A 16,100-nucleotide genomic window follows, 5' to 3' on the forward strand; every position below is an offset into this window, starting at 1 on the left:
TATTTTGGGACTGAAAGTGAATAAATATGCAGTGTGTTTAATATTTATGTGTACTAGCAAGAGTAAAAACATGCAAATATAAAAGTAGTATATTTATGTTTTTAAGAAAAGAGAAAAATGAGCATGGAAAAGGAACAAGCAAACTATGATAAAGAAACAGCAGAAATATTCTCAGATCCTTACGCGTACGCAGTTGACATGCACATTGAGAATATAAAAAAACCAGAAAACACGGTAGAGATCAAAAAAGAGTACATACAGGGCCTTGAGACCATTTTGGTCCGCCAGGACATTTCAACTGCCACGTCAATTTTCCCCAAGCTCGAAAAGTGTGTAGAGCTGATAGACACCCCGTCTGTGGAGAGTGATATGTGCGCGATGCTGGGGCACATTGCACAGAACGTAGAGCCTGTGGCAAAGGAGCTGTTAAGATGCAAAGTGTTCAGCAAGTGCATTGATTTGTACAAGAGCAAGCCAGAGACAGTCAACAAAATACTCTTTCTATTTACGGTTATAAATAACACAGTTGCAGACTTATCCAACGAGCTTAGGAGATGCAATGAAGATCCATCCATTATAAAAGATATATCGCCAACGGATGTGCACCTAAACGAAAGATCAAAAGAAAGACTGATTGCTATTTCACAGTCTCTGGGGCTATGAATATAATCCGTGAATACAGCAATCGTTCAGCAGTATTATTTTACACTGAAGAATTTAGTTCACACATAGCTGAACTGTATTACATCTGTTCTTCAGCCATGTTTTAGAAAAAAGAAGCGGTTATGTTGCAAGCGTATATAGGCGCAGTAGATATCCAAATTACACACTCCTAACACCTACCAATAAACCTTTTAAGGATTCTTGCAGAAATACCGCTCTTCTCTTTTGTCTAAACTATCATTAATTGCTCACTGACCATACTATAATCTACTACTTGGCAGAAATTGCACATATACACACACTGCATGGTCTCTTTCATATTCTGCAGTAGCCCTTGTTTTGCTGGATGTCTCAACAGAAGACTAAGCTTACTTTTTACAACTTTTCCCATACTTTTTATTTTGCAATTTTTACACCATTCGCTCCCTTCCTCCTTCTATAAGAAAGAATTAGCTTTTATTTTAAATTTGCAATGGTTATTACACATTCACAAAGCCACGGTAATTCGTGTATCATTCGATGTGATGGGTGTCTTATGAATATTTCCTCAATCATGTGGATCCAGTGCGTGCAGTGCCGCATAGACATATGCCCTCTCTGCACAATACAGAGAACGCAAATACGCACACACGAATACACACACAAATATCGCATAGTAGAGAGTCTTTCATTTGAGGCAGACTCTGAGGGCTGGCAAATGATAGAGGAGCTCCTATTTGTAGATGGCCTTATTATGCACGGGATAGGAAACTGGGAGGACGTGGCTGCATACATAGGAAGAAAAACACCCGAGGAAGTGAAGCAGCATTTCTCCCGCATATTCAAGCAGCAGGACATCCAAGATCTGGAGGGCGAGCCTGTGCAAAACGTGCAAAGTCTTCCTCTCTCGCAGGAGATCTCTGGATACATGCCGCTGCGACAGGATTTTGAAGTCGAGTACTCAAACGATGCAGAGATATCCATCAAAGAGATATCGTTCTCAAAAGCAGACACTCCTCTTGAAAAAGAAACAAAAGAAATACTTTTGGAAGCATACAGAAATGTTTTATTGCAGAGAAAGCTGTTCAGACACTTAATTTTCAAAAAAGGTCTTTTGGCAGCAAAACAGCACACGCTTGGAGAAAAGTCGCTTTGTGCAGCAGGGAAAGACCTTCTAGCGAAGATGAAGCCTCTTCTAAAGATTCTCTCGGTAAAGGAGTATTTGGACCTATTCCAAGGGCTCTATTTGGAGCTGCTGATAAAAAAGAAAATATCGGGGATGTACAGCACGCAGGACACTGCAAAGAAAGGAGAAGTTCCGCTGCCAAAGAAGGAAGCTCCGATAGTTGACGAAGTGGCAGTGCAGTATCTCTCAGAGAGCGAAAAAAGCTTCTGCAATACGGTCTCAGTTCCGTACGCCATCTACTACTCTCTGAGAGAAACGGCAATACTCTACAGATCAGTTGCAGAAACAGAAAAAAGAAACATTCTAAAAGTATTCCAGGGCCTCACAGAACAGAAGCTCTCCCAAATATTAAACTACTTCATACAGAACAGATGGGTAGAGCCTCCAGTCTCTTCACTCGTATAACACCTGATGTAAAGCCAAATAATCACAAACCCTCAACAGAGAAGCACTCTCTTACCATGCGGCTGTACAGCGGCATGTACTATAATATTATATAAATAACCTAAATATACTCTACTACCGTCTATTGTTCCCTACTGTTTAACTTCCCAGCTATTTTCTGATTTACTCTGACCAATCGATTGTATACGTCTTATTACCGAGTATAAGAGTTATTCTGCTCTACTAGTACATATTCCATCTGTCTGCACTCTTTAGTACTGCTCTACACCCAGCTGTACGCTTCTATTGAAGGAGCCAGGCGGATGAATCATTTTTATTTTTGGATTTGTATTGAAATTTCAATTAGCAGAGCAGGACTAAATAAATTATCTCATCACTTGAGGCAGTGCTTATATTAAAAAAAGAAATTTGCATAATCTTTATGAATAAGGGAGAAACAAAAACTCAGAGCCACAGAAAGTCCGAAGACATTGGAGACAAATTGGAGCCGCAGAATGCCACAAAAAAGCTTGTTTGGTGGATTAACTCAGACAATGAGTACCAGCTAGGCCAGATCGTAGCAGAAGACAGCACACACGCCGAGATAACCATAGGAGAAAAAAGGTTTTCCGTGAGGCTGGAGGACTTGAACAAGGCAAACCCTTCTAAGTTCGACCTCGTTGATAACATGGCGCACCTGTCCTATCTCAATGAACCGAGCATACTTCACAACCTCCACCAGAGATATCTCTCAGATATGCAGTACACGTACTCTGGCCTGTTCTTGGTGGCTATAAACCCGTACAAGAGCCTGCCAATATACACAAAGGATTTCATCGAGAAGTACTCCTCTGTCTACAAGAGAGAAGATGCGCCTCCGCACATATACGCAGTTGCAAGCGAGGCATACCACCTAATGAGAAACACAAAGCAGCCGCAGACAATTCTCATCACGGGAGAGTCTGGTGCAGGGAAGACAGAAAACACAAAGCACGCCATTGCGTTCTTGACGAAAGTCAGCGGTGATCTGTCGCACGGCACAAGTGTCCTTGAGGAGAGACTTCGCTCAACAAATCCCCTCCTCGAGGCATTCGGAAATGCCCAGACAGGAAGAAACGATAACAGTTCAAGGTTTGGAAAGTTCATAAAGATAGAGTTTGGAGCAAGCGGGGAGATAGTTGGGGCATCAGTGGAAAGATACCTGCTAGAGTCTTCGAGAGTCACGAAGCAGGCAAAAGGAGAGAGAAACTACCATGTGTTCTATGCGCTAACAAAGCAGGCAGATGACGCCCTTCTATCCTCCCTGCATCTTAGCAGAGACAAGCCATACAGAATAATAAACAGCACAGAAGGAAATGACATAGAGATGGAAAGCATATACACATCAATGCGCATCCTCGGCATCACAGAAGAGGAGAAAGACAAGATATTCAAAATACTTGCTGCAATAATACACTTGGGAGAAGTTGATTTTATTCAGGATGGAAAGTGTGTGAGCTTAGAAGCAGAAGGGGCAACAGCGCTAGAACACGCCTCTAATTTACTCGGAGTAGATGCTGGCATGCTGAAAGAAACCCTCCTATCACCAAAGATCCAGGCGGGACACGAAATAGTGGTGCATGGCCGGTCTCCTCAGGAAGCCAACTTCACAGTAGCATCTCTCTGCAAAGTGCTGTATGAGAGACTCTTTGACTGGATTGTCTCTCTTGTGAATGCATCGCTAAAGCCAAAGGCTCAGTCGCAGTCTTACATAGGAGTCCTTGACATCGCAGGATTCGAAATACTGGAGAAGAACGGATTCGAGCAGCTTTGCATAAACTACACCAACGAGAAACTGCAGCAGTTCTTCAACCACCGAATGTTTGTTCTGGAGCAGGACATCTACCTAAAAGAAGGCCTGGAGTGGAATATGATAGACTTTGGACTAGATCTGCAGCCTACCATAGATCTGCTAGAAACCTCAGGCACGGGAATCTTCTCGATACTCGACGAAGAGTGCGTAGTTCCAGGGGGCACAGGGGACAGACTCCTCGACAAAATATCCAGAACTTGGAAGAGCCATGGCAAGTTTTCCATTCCAAAGGTCCGCGGAGGATTCACTGTGAAGCACTACGCAGGGAAGGTGTGCTACAATGAAGACGGGTGGATCGCAAAGAACAAGGATCCCTTGGATGAAGCTATCTCTTCGCTGATGCTAGGCCCAAAGGGCCCCCTCCCTACGTCTTCTACTCGATCAGGGCTAGCAGCCACTCGGTTTAGGACAGTGTCGCAGAGCCACAAGGAGCAGCTTGCTGCCCTTCTGAAGATGCTCTACACCACCAATCCCCACTTTGTGCGGTGCATCCTTCCCAACAGAAGCAAAAAAGCCAATAGCTTTGAGGTCTCTCGGGTTCTGCACCAGCTGAGATGCAATGGAGTCCTTGAAGGCGTGAGGATATCGAGGCAAGGATTCCCCACGCGCGTTGAGTTCAGAGACTTTACGCAAAGATACGCACTTTTATCGCGGTCAGGAAAGGAGCACATTCCCCCAGCTGAAAAAGGAGTAGTTGCTTTGCTCACTGAGCTAGGGGTGCCCTCCAGTCTGTTCCGATTGGGCAAGACTCGGCTCTTCCTCAGACAGGGAGTGCTAGCGGACTTGGAGGACCATCGAAACGCAAAGATCTCTGGGCTTATTGCTGATCTGCAAAGACGCCTTCGCACACTCTTGAGCATCAACTCAGAAAAGCTCAAGAAGGCCCGGGAGGATGCCGTGTCGCTGATCCAGAAGAACGTAAAGATATACGCAGCCGTTAGAAACTGGTCCTGGTGGAAGCTGTGCATGAAAGTTCGCCCTCTTCTTGAGGTAAGAAAGGCTGAAGATGAGATCAAAGAAAGAGACATAAAGATAGCCAGACAGTGCGCAGAGATACAGGAGCTGAAGGACAAGATATTCTCGATGGAGACAAAGTATGGACAGACCCTGCAGGAGACACAGCTTGCGCTCGCTCAGAGCGAAGAGACAAAAAGACTCGCTAAGATTGAAAAAGCAGAGGCTGAAAAGTCCTTGGATGAGCTGAAGAGTGAGCTGGCATCAGCACAGAAAGCGTCCAATAAACACTTCACAAGAGCCAACGAGATGAAGCAGATAGTTGAGGATTTAGAGGTGAAAGTTGAACAGGCGAGAAAAGACGCAGCTTCAGAGATAACAAAGAAGCTTTTGGCAGAGCTTGCGAGCCTAAAGACCGCGCACACTGAGTCGATAAAAGAGGCTAAGGAGCTGCGAGAACAGCTGCAGCATGCGAACAATAAGCTTGATTCATCAGAGCACGAAAAAGGAATATTTGCCCAGGAAAGAGACACACTCTGCGAGAAAAACAAAAAATTAGCAAATGAAATTGAAGAGCTCCAGAACGAGGTGAAAGTGGCAGAGTCTAAGAGACACAAGGGAGAGGTTTCTCTGAGAAAGAGCGAGAGCGAGATTGAAAGGCTCTCTTCTCTGCTGAGCTTTGAAAAGGAAAAACTGCAGAAACTCAATGAAGCATTCAAGAGAGCATCAGCACCTGCCCCAGCACCCATCGCCCCTCCGGTGCAGGACAATAAGGAAGAGCTGATGCGTCTGGAGAAGGAGCTGGAGCATGAAAAGGAGAGGTCTGAAAGCAGACAGAAAGAGTACGAAGAGCTGAAGCGAGAATACATCGATCTGGTGGATGAGAAGCTGGGCACTATGATATCAGACAGACAAAAGCTGGATGTTGAAATGAAAAAGCTCCAGCAGGCACTGGCACACAACCAGCTCAAGCTGCAGCAGACAGAGGAAAGCGCAGTGAGTGCACAGAGTCTGCTATCAGCTGCACAGGCACAGAAGAAGGAGGAGAAAGAGAAGAGAAAGCTGCTGGAAAAAGAAATCTCTGCAAGAAAGGCCGAGGAAATCAAAATGAAACAGGAGATTGCAATGGCAAAAGAGGAAACAGTGGAAATTCTTGAAAAGATGCAGTCTGAGAAAAAAGACTGGGAGCTGGAAAACAGCAAACGGGTGAAGGCGCAGGACTCAATAATCAGCGAGCTGCACACTTCTATTTCTAATGTTGAGGAGATAAACACACATGTACAGCAGCTATCCAACAAAGTATCCTCGTCCATGGAGGTTATTTCCCTATACAAAGCAGAGATAAAGAGAATATCAGAGGACCTTGTGAAGTGCGAGTCAGAAAAAGCAAAGATCGCGCAAAAGCTAGCAAGGGCTCTCTCCAACGCAAAAGAAAGCGAGTCTTCTCTGGCCTGGGCGGCATCGCAGGTCAACGCACTGTCGCATGAGAAAGAAAGAATACTGAAAGACGTTGAAGCTGAGATATGCGAGCAGAGAGATAAGTATGAGAACGCAGAGAGCGTGTGGCAAAAGGAGAAGAAAGCGCTTGAAGCAGAAAAAAGACAGCTGCAGAAAGACCTGAAAGAAAAAGAAAGATCGAGTGCCAGCTTGTCTCTTTTGCAGAAGGAAATGGAGCATTTGCAGAAGAAACTCGGCACTGCGCGACAGGAAGCACAGAAACTAGCAGAAGAAAAAGAAAGCGCGTACACTGAGTCAGCTAGCAAGATGCAGGAGATGAGCGCAAAGATGCAGAAAGAAACAGCAGAGTCTGTAAGATACAAAAGAGAGGTAAAAGTTCTAGCAGAGGCCCAGACAAGAACCGAGGCCGCGCTCTCTCTGTCGAAGAGCAAAGAGAATAAATATTTAGCAGAACTCCAGAGCATGGAAGAGACAGCCCTTAAGATGCAGGAGCGAGAAAAAGAGCTGCTGCTTGAGATAAGGAAACTGACACTTGACAAAACAGCCTCTGAAATTATCAAAGGATTTTTATCTGATCACAGCAGAACAACAGTGAAATAAAATAATCTTTTATCATTCTGTCCTTATCTTCTCTATCTTATCTACCCATGGAAAAGAAGTGTTACAGCACACCTACACTCTTTCTGTTTTTATCTATACCTAAATAGAGCAATCACTTATTGATTGATGGGTTTTATCTACCATCCATAAATATAAATGCAGAAATAAATAGGAGAGTAGCTGGCTGAAATTGGAAATAAAGTTGAAATTCAAAACCAAATATCAAAAACCAAAGTGGTCGCTACAAGTCTCTCTTCCACACAAAAATAACAAAAACTTTATTATCTAAAGACACTGCGGTCTGTCTATCTATTTAGTGTCTCTTTGCACCATATCTAAGAAAGTAAAATTCGATGCGGAGAGCTATTTCTCTTCCATTTTTTTATTGCCCATGCAGCGGTCTTGGTGGGCAGCTTCGGAGACGCTCTCTGAGGAAAGTCCTCGGGTGTAGGCAGTAATGCAAGCTTAATCGCTGGCTCACGCCATTTAACCATTTAGATAGTAATGCTGCCGAAGCATAGGTCTGCTTTAACAAAATGAGGCTTACACCAAGGCCCGCATTTTTTCCTTAATCTCCTTCACTTTTCTTTCGACTGTGTGCGTATAATTATATTCTAAACACCTTCCCTGGCTAGGAAGAAGAAGGAAGCCTCAAAAAGAACAGCGAAATGACAGTCCCAAATATGCCCACTCCTCCTACGATCAGCTGCAAACTAACAAGCTTGGAGAACATCTTTGAGTTCCCTGCGATGGATATAGAGCTGGATGAGTTAACCACTGCGCTTCCAAAAGAAGAGACCATGCCGCATATCCCGCAGACAAGCCCGCTGGCAAGTATGGCCCACGAAGACTGCACGCTTTTCAGCGTCATAACGGCTTCTTTCGATATCTCTATCGATCTCTCCTTTAAAAAGAAAAAGCAGAGAATACTGAAGATAAGATTGGCCTCGCACAGAACAATTCCCAGCAGACTTTTCATCACGAGTGTAGGAGACCGCACCGACCCGCCTGCAGTGGACTTGCCAATGTTGGAAATACCGAAAGAGCTTCCAATTCCATTCAGCACAACAGGACAAAAAACACCTACTGTTGCAGGCAAATGCGGAAATCTGTTTAAAAGAGTGTACAAAGACTTCACCACAGGCACGATAAGCAAAATGCCTGCTAAAACAGCAATCTCCAGCCGGGTTATTTTGGAAAGAAATGACTTTGTCTTCTGCTCCATACAAAATAATAAAATTTTTGTGCTCCATTTATTGAGGAAATTCTCTCCACGCACAAACTCTCTACCGGTAGACGCCAGATGTTTTGAATTTTCATTAATTCTATGGTGGAAATGCTTGAGTGATACAGCTGTAGAACAAAGCCATCTGCACTTTCTTCTACTTATGTGCACTCGATAATAACGGCATATGCCTGTATGCTAATTGTAAAAATATCAAAACTTTGGTTTTATTGACAAAATCTGTTTATCTTTCATCACTTTGCTGGGGATGTGGGAGTTACAGGCTTGGTGACGATCACTGTCTCGCCGTCTTTCTTCTTGAAGATCATGGGAACTACAAAGTATCCGGTAATGTTTCCGACTACAAATGTAACTACTCCGACTACTACTGTAAATAATACTTGCTTTTTCATTGTAATGTCTAAGTCTTCTGTGTCTTATATAATTTTAATTAACGGAGAGATCGTTTTCATTCATTGTTTAAATGACAATTTAATTGATTATTAACGGCTGAATGAATTGCTTGGTGTCTTGCTGTGCGCTGATTGGTTACTTTTTGAGAACATTTTTCTGCACTTGTTATAACAAATAACTTTCTTTTCTATTATCTCAACCATCTTCCTGCCCTCTTCCTCCGTTATCTCCGACGCCACCTCCTTTATGCGCTCTTGTTTTACCCCCAGCTTTTCTCTGAGGGCTTCCACCGCTTTCTTTATGCTCTTCTGGTTTCTGCTTTGAAACAGCTCTTTACACTCTTCCATAAAAAATATTTTATGTTACTATATGACAACAGCATAGACATTAGAATACCAAAAGAGCATAAAGACATCTCCCAGCTGATAGCAGCGCAGAACTACCAGTACATGTTTGCAGGAGGCTCTGATCAGGACGAGTTTTTAATCGTGGACCTAATGCAGCCGGTGCCCGAAGTGGATCTGCACATTGAAGACATTCTTGGCATGAACGACGTAGACAGCGCAAAGGTCATATCAATCGAGTACACATCCGATGGATTCAAACAGGGGATAGACACTTTTCTGCATAAGTACAGCAGCAGTGCCAAGCCTGTGAAGGTGGAGAAAGAGCCCAACGCGCTCGACTGGATGTGTGCTAGAATAGATGGATACATCTCCCGAAATGACGGGAAAGTGCGTCTCATGCATATATACATAGGCGTAACAAAGTACACACTGTCGGACATTGTAATCAGCATATTTAAAGAAGGAGTTGTGTCCGAAGAGAAGGAGAAAGAGATACAAGAGATGATGCGCACTGTAAAGGTCCTAAACTCTGACATATTTATAACTAAATAGAGCAGCTGTGCAATCAGCTCGTTCTGGTGGCTGCGACAGTAGAATAAATTTTCAGTAATATAACAGTATAGAACTTAACGTAAATCTTTTTATTTTGTATGAGCAGCAATGAAGAATATTTAGAACGAATAGAAAAAGTGCTGAGCGATCCGTTTTCTGTTACGATGGCGCACACCACGTACGAAAAGGTGCATAAAATAGCACAAAGCCAGGGCAGGTTCTATCCCACCGGTGCTCTTCACAAGGCTCTTGGCCTTATGTGCAGCAGAGTATCTAGAAATACCATTGCGATAGAAGGCCTTCCTGTCGACCAGAATGAAAACGAAAAAGCATGCAGCACACACATGTACATCACTGGAGATACAGCACACATAGTGGGAATGGAAGTGAGTCTTCCCCTCGGGCTGAAGAGCATAGCATACTGCATTAAAAAAGGAGTAAAGATAAGCGAACAGCTGATGAGGGAAGTGAGCGAAATAGAAACAAAGTCATACATAGTGATGCTTTCCCTTATCAGCATAGCAAAGGCCATAGTGCAGACAGGACAAGATAAAGACGGCGTATTCTACAACAAGATAGTGGACATGATAGGAGAGGCAAACAGCACAGTTAAAATCAAAGCAATAAATGCAGCACTGAAGATAGGCACGGGAAGCAATCTGATAGACAACACGCTCGCAGCTCTTAAACAGGACAGTGCGAACATAATGCCAAATCCTGTGTGGTCCCCTGGCATGCTGGCACTGGTGGGCATTCACATCTACAAAACAAAAGACAAAAAAGCCTCGAAAAAAGCCTTGAAAATAGTAAGCAACTACATTGGCAAACTATCCAATGAAAAAGTGCTCAATGGAGTTCTGGTGATCTTCTGGGGAATGAACTGGAGCGGATTCTCGCGGCATCTTCCGTTTCTTGTGCTGATGTCTCTGTTCTCGCGGTCTGTTGACATCAGAAAGTCCTCAATAGGCTTGCTCATGGAGTACCTAGGACACAATCCAAGCGACAGGTCTCTACATGTAATAGACAGCATAAAGCACCACAAGCCAGACATAAAAATGCTTTTGAAGTTTGCAAGAGTAAGCAGAAAGCTGTTAGTTCGATACTCAGATGTCCTGATAGCAGAGGGAACACCGCTGCTCATTAAAAGAGCTGTCCAGCTGAAGATATACGCAGGAGAAAAAGAATGCCAATACGACAGCACAGATATCTTCAGCAAAATAGCTGCCTTTCGGTTTTTCTTGAAACGCAGAAATATCACGAAACTAGAAGAGCTGATATCTGCCACAAATCCAAGCAAGCTGTCTACTCTTGTGAAAATAGACATGGAGCTTCTCAGACAGATGCTTAAGTCTATCAAGCTGGTTGGTCCTTCTTCTCCAAACTCAAAGCTGGCCATATTGTACACACTCAACAAGAATCTCTTCACTCGGCAGATTGTAAAAATCCTTTACATCCACAGACAGAAAGTAGCAGATATAAACATACGAAGAGCGATGAAAACCCCCACAACTCTGCTTGCACTGGCTGTCCTTAAAGACCCCATCCTGCAAAACATTGAAAACACAGGACTAGAGTGTCCTTCTGTCTCTCTGTATGCACACAGTCCCGTATACGCTGCATGTATCTATCTATTGGCTGCCAATCGAGCTGTCTCCCATGCTTCAGCTAAAAATGTTTTGTTCAAATCGCTTAGCTGCTATGCCGTAGACCCAACGCTAGGGGATATCGGCTCATACTCTCGAACAGATGCGCTGTACCTTCTTATGCTGCCGTACATAGACACTCCTCTGGCCATGTCAAAGCTGTCTGGTGCTCTGGTAAGAGACACTCCCATCGGAGTAATAGCGTCAAAACTGACAAAAAAAAGACTCCATCTGACAAAAGAAGAAAAGAGCGCGCTGGTAGGATACATTCTTAAGCTCGCTGTGGACAAGTCCAGGAGGCTGTCTCTTCTGATATTTTCATCAATCTTGCCATCGATAAAAAAACCACCAAAAATACTGAGACATCTTCTAGATAAATACAACGCAGCACTGGACAATCTCCCTGTAGAAGACTCCATCCTCGCAGCAGGAATATCAACACTAAAGTGTCTACTGAGGAAGAACAACAGAGAGGATGAGATGGTAAAGAGAGAGGATTCTGCAAAGACAAGCGGCCAAACAAGAACACAGGAAAGGATAGGCGCAATGCTGGAGGGGATTATAAACACCCTCATCTCGTCTGACGGAAGGCTGTCTAAAAAGATCATCAGCGGGTCTTTGGAGATATTCTCAGACCAGTTGTGCAGAGATCTGGCAAACAGCTATCTGAAACATCTGTTGAAAACAGCCAGTAAAAGTTCGTGCAGAATAATCAATGAGATAAAAAGCAAGATAATGATTTAACAAATTTATTTTTGCTTTTTTAAAATTGCTATGAATCCAGAAGAAACACGCAATTCACAACAAACCACGGAGGGAGAAAGACACGAAAGAGAAAGACACCCTGGCGAAAGAGAGTACAGACAGCCGTACAGCAGAATGAGAAGAAGGCCGTACAGACCTGTAGGCAGAGGGCCCATGCACGAGGACTATCCGCCCCACAGAGCGCAGGATGAAAGACAGGATGCCCCAGGAGGCTATCCCATGCGAGGCTACCGCTCCTATCCTCCCAGTGTCTACGGAGACTCAAGATATCCTCCGTACAGAAGAGACCCTCGGCACAGCTACGACATGTATCCAAGAAGACGCCCTGACAGTGCATACGCGCATGCGCCGTATTACAATGAGCACAGGCCCAGGCCATACTACAAGAGAAGACAAGTGCCGCCTGAGCAGCAGACTCCTGTAAATATATTGAGCATATTCGGTCTGGGAACAAAGACAAAAGAAGAAGAGCTAACACAATGGCTCAGCGAGAAGCTGGGAAGTGACCTTGAGTTCACAAAAACAGACTTAATTTTGGATAAATACACTGGGTACAGCAAAGGATATGCATTTGTCTATTTCAAAACAGTCGAAGACGCAACACGCGCCAGGGAGCTACTCGCTGGCCAGGTTTTCAACAGCTCTGTGCTGCGGGTGGAATACTCTTTCACACAGGCTGGACACAAAAAAGAAGAAGCCAGAGAAAAAACAGCGGATGGAAATGCTGCAGACAGGCAAATAAGTGAATAAAGAACGACAGAATTTACAGAAAAGCTAACAATTTTTACTTTTGAAACACACACAGCTCATTGTTTGTGTGCATTGAAGCAATGAACAATTTAAAATTAGAAGATTCTTCCACGTATTTTGAGTACTGCAAAAGATTTCCCCTTGTGTTCTATCTACTCATAGCTGTCTTATAGTTACTCCCAGTGACTTAATGCATAATTACTTCTATTCAGTGCTCAATTCAAGATAATTGCGCTTAATTTACCTCTGGCATAAGCTATGGAGTGTTCTACTCTTGTTTATTAGCCATTTATTTGTTTGTTTGTTCTTTTCTGTCAAATAGCAATAGGGCATACTAGCTGACTAACTAAATATTACCATGCTCTCTACACACATTAATAAGTAGCTATATGCTCTGCACTAGCTAGTTTTCTTCTCATCTCTTTTCTATTCAGTGATAGTTCTGCTAATGCAAATGAATAGAATATAGAATATAACCCGAGAATAAAAATGAAAATAAATTCACAACCCAAACTCTCCCATTTTTTTACAGTTTAATTTATTTTCAGAGCTCTAAACATGCTGTAAAGTTTTAAGAGCCCAAGCAATAAACACTTAGTATTATACAGGATAAATATTTATCTAAGATCTCGATCGAGTGGAACGGGCTTCTAACAACTTGTTACATCCCCAGCAGAAACAAACCAATAAGAATGGGCCAATTCCTAGAAAGCTTGCAAGAAAAGAGTCTGCTACAGTACAATCAGCACAAAGTAAATTAGCTAGTTTATTGCTTTATAGAAAAATTGCTTTATTAACGCCTGCATTCTGTAGTAGTGCTGCCTTAATAAACTACTAATAACGATTAATCAAATAATGGATCTTTTCATTTATGAAATGTTGTTAAAATCAAAAGAAATTGTGTCATTGCACACATTACACTCCAGGTCTCCTGCAAAGCTTGCTTTAAGCATCTTAAGGCACTCTGAACACTTGTTGCTGACAGATTTTGGATTGGGCGAACCGTGTCTCTTAAGCAGATTGTCAAACTCACTGAAAACGGCAGTGGAGTTGGGTGCTCCGACAAGCTGCTCAATTGTTGGCCCCTTCTTCTTCTTTGGTGTGATGTTTCCAAAGCGCTCTACAACAATCATAGCAGTTACCTTGTCTTTGTTTTTAAGAAATAGCGCGTTTCCGGTGGTTGTAATAGCTGTGATGGGTGCCTGAGCCTTTTGCTGTATGGTTTTGAAGAGGAAACATGCCTGGGTCTTGGGGCTCACCTTCCCTGGCTTGCACTCAGAGTCCTGGAGGTTGAAAAGAGCCTGCATTGCCTGCTGGTGCGAGAATCTCTTAAATGCTGGGCTCATTTTTCCTTGCATGTCTCCCTGTGGCGCCAGCTGGCCCTCTCTTATGCACAGAGTTGGGGACCCCATTGGATACGCATCGCCAATTCCTCCCATTCCATTGATTGCCATTCCTCCTATAACGTTACTCCCCTTCATGAAGTGTGCTGGACACAGTGGGTTGAAGGCTGGGCCTATTGCAGGCCCTGCTCCTGCAAAGGCTATGCATGATTTCAAAAATAATCCCACAGAAATAGCTCCCTTGATTACTCTCTTTGACGCCTGGTATTTTGTCATTGGGTGTACGCAGATTTGGTATTAAATACTTTTGTTTTAGAGATCGTAATGAAATACACCAATTATTTTTCATGTGAAACACTATTCTCTATTGTTTTTAAAGTGTAACCCGTTTCAACCTGATGCAAACCAGATTGGTTTCTTCCTTTTCAGCTTCTCTGCTGCTTCGGCAGAGCTTAAACCCGCAAAACCCTCTTTTGATTTATTTCAGGGGTAGATTGTAAATAATTCTATTGTTTATTTCTTATGGCAGGCTATGCGCTAATTTGTTTTTGAGCACTCAAGAGAAAGACACTCGTTGTTTCTGCAGAGTGTGTGTGCTCGGCACCTGATGCTTCTGATTACATCAGCAATCCCCGAGCCGTACTGCCCTGCCAGCTTCTTTTTCAGCTGGATGCCTGGATACTCTCGATGGAGAATGTCAGTTAGCTCCTTTTTCTCCACCTTTCTATGGTCTGCAGACTCTATGGCATACTCGAATACAAGCGGATCCAAAAACGGTGAAACAAGAGAAATAGAGCACATGCTGCCTGCGCTGTAGTCTCTGTGCAGGTTTGTCTTCCAAAATGTCTTTACGTCCGTGCAAACCATCTCCTGCAGTTTCTTGTCTAAAACACTGCTGCTGTGCACATCTTTTCCTCCCGCAACAGCTTCTCTGTGTCTTGAGTATCCAAGGAACAGCTCATCGCCTCCTGTTCCTGTTACAATGCTTGAGGCGCCCAAACTCTTCGCCTTCTTTGCTGTAAAATAGTGCAGAGCTGCCAGATTAAAGTCCATTGTTGTGTTCCTGGTTATGCCTGCAATTTCATCTTGTTTCTCTAGTACTTCTGCGCGGGATATGTTGTTCTCTACTAAAAAACAGTTTTCTCCATAAGCAGAGACTATTTTACCATAAAAGGCGTGTGCTGCTTTTCTATCTCTTGACACAAACGCCCCATCCTTTGAAAAAGAGGTATTTATCAGGTATACACTTCTGTCCCTAAAGTATTTACAGCACAGAGTAGCACACAGAAAAGAGTCAATTCCTCCGCTGAATGAAATAAAGATGTTTTTTTCTTTTACTAGTGAAATAAGAGAATGGTATAGAAGGTGCTCCAACTGATACACGCTATCTCTATATGTACACAGTGAGCTCTTTTCTCCAGCGCAAATGTGTCTGTGGTGGCACTCTTTAGTGATAATGTGTGCATTTTCTCTTTCTAGTTGTATTGCTTCGCTCTGTCCAAGTGTATATTTCTCTCTCTGTTCACTCACTTCTGTCTCTGCTTTGTTTACCTTCTTTTTTGAAGAGTTGCACACATCTTCTCTCCCTATTTCTATATTGGGATAGTTCTTACCCTCTCCACAAGAAAGCCTCACAGGTACTGTATTCATAAAATCAGTTATGATGAAAAAGGTTTCATTATACTTAGCTATTGTTACTTTTCCATTCTCGCATATACTGCAAACTACTCTTCCTAGAGCTGTAGAATCTTCTGAATTCTCTTTCTCTGGTGCATCCATCACACAGAGTGCACTGCTGTCAAGACGCTCTAACACCACAAGTTTAACCATCTGTGAGTAGTCATACGTCTTGACCAACCCATTCTCACCGGTTTTAAAATGCGCATTGCTATCTTGAAACACCTCGCATAAAGAAGCGTATGAATACATAAGCATTTATATTAAATTTTTTTATTCGAACTTCTGCAGTACATTTAAAAATTTTA

General features: G+C 43.1%; 10 protein-coding genes across 10 annotated transcripts; 6 read left to right on the forward strand and 4 right to left on the reverse strand.

The window, feature by feature from the left end:
* Nucleotides 1–123: 123 nt before the first annotated feature.
* Nucleotides 124–663, forward strand: NEMIN01_1221 (uncharacterized protein; the record flags this gene model as incomplete). Its single annotated transcript, XM_051477163.1, has 1 exon — nt 124–663. One exon carries the CDS (start codon nt 124–126, stop codon nt 661–663), a length of 540 nt encoding a protein of 179 aa, XP_051333123.1.
* Nucleotides 664–1,135: 472 nt separating this feature from the next.
* NEMIN01_1222 (transcriptional adapter 2-beta) lies at nt 1,136–2,233 on the forward strand (the record flags this gene model as incomplete). The annotated part of the gene is made up of 1 exon (XM_051477164.1): nt 1,136–2,233. One exon carries the CDS (start codon nt 1,136–1,138, stop codon nt 2,231–2,233), a length of 1,098 nt encoding a protein of 365 aa, XP_051333124.1.
* Nucleotides 2,234–2,654: 421 nt separating this feature from the next.
* Nucleotides 2,655–7,076, forward strand: NEMIN01_1223 (myosin heavy chain 9/10/11/14; the record flags this gene model as incomplete). Its single annotated transcript, XM_051477165.1, has 1 exon — nt 2,655–7,076. One exon carries the CDS (start codon nt 2,655–2,657, stop codon nt 7,074–7,076), a length of 4,422 nt encoding a protein of 1,473 aa, XP_051333125.1.
* Nucleotides 7,077–7,707: 631 nt separating this feature from the next.
* On the reverse strand, nt 7,708–8,301 carry NEMIN01_1224 (V-type H+-transporting ATPase 21kDa proteolipid subunit; the record flags this gene model as incomplete). Its single annotated transcript, XM_051477166.1, has 1 exon — nt 7,708–8,301. The coding sequence occupies one exon, from the start codon at nt 8,299–8,301 to the stop codon at nt 7,708–7,710; it is 594 nt and encodes a 197-aa protein (XP_051333126.1).
* Nucleotides 8,302–8,804: 503 nt separating this feature from the next.
* NEMIN01_1196 (uncharacterized protein) lies at nt 8,805–9,062 on the reverse strand (the record flags this gene model as incomplete). The annotated part of the gene is made up of 1 exon (XM_051477138.1): nt 8,805–9,062. The coding sequence occupies one exon, from the start codon at nt 9,060–9,062 to the stop codon at nt 8,805–8,807; it is 258 nt and encodes an 85-aa protein (XP_051333098.1).
* Nucleotides 9,063–9,074: 12 nt separating this feature from the next.
* On the forward strand, nt 9,075–9,614 carry NEMIN01_1225 (uncharacterized protein; the record flags this gene model as incomplete). The annotated part of the gene is made up of 1 exon (XM_051477167.1): nt 9,075–9,614. The coding sequence occupies one exon, from the start codon at nt 9,075–9,077 to the stop codon at nt 9,612–9,614; it is 540 nt and encodes a 179-aa protein (XP_051333127.1).
* A 98-nt stretch (nt 9,615–9,712) lies between these two features.
* On the forward strand, nt 9,713–12,001 carry NEMIN01_1226 (uncharacterized protein; the record flags this gene model as incomplete). The annotated part of the gene is made up of 1 exon (XM_051477168.1): nt 9,713–12,001. The coding sequence occupies one exon, from the start codon at nt 9,713–9,715 to the stop codon at nt 11,999–12,001; it is 2,289 nt and encodes a 762-aa protein (XP_051333128.1).
* Nucleotides 12,002–12,031: 30 nt separating this feature from the next.
* NEMIN01_1227 (transformer-2 protein) lies at nt 12,032–12,772 on the forward strand (the record flags this gene model as incomplete). The annotated part of the gene is made up of 1 exon (XM_051477169.1): nt 12,032–12,772. One exon carries the CDS (start codon nt 12,032–12,034, stop codon nt 12,770–12,772), a length of 741 nt encoding a protein of 246 aa, XP_051333129.1.
* Nucleotides 12,773–13,641: 869 nt separating this feature from the next.
* NEMIN01_1228 (uncharacterized protein) lies at nt 13,642–14,391 on the reverse strand (the record flags this gene model as incomplete). Its single annotated transcript, XM_051477170.1, has 1 exon — nt 13,642–14,391. One exon carries the CDS (start codon nt 14,389–14,391, stop codon nt 13,642–13,644), a length of 750 nt encoding a protein of 249 aa, XP_051333130.1.
* Nucleotides 14,392–14,652: 261 nt separating this feature from the next.
* NEMIN01_1229 (uncharacterized protein) lies at nt 14,653–16,050 on the reverse strand (the record flags this gene model as incomplete). Its single annotated transcript, XM_051477171.1, has 1 exon — nt 14,653–16,050. One exon carries the CDS (start codon nt 16,048–16,050, stop codon nt 14,653–14,655), a length of 1,398 nt encoding a protein of 465 aa, XP_051333131.1.
* Nucleotides 16,051–16,100: the final 50 nt, after the last annotated feature.

This window comes from Nematocida minor (genome assembly GCF_024244105.1).
Source record: "Nematocida minor strain JUm1510 chromosome Unknown 7861, whole genome shotgun sequence".
NCBI classification, from domain to species: Eukaryota; Fungi; Microsporidia; genus Nematocida; species Nematocida minor.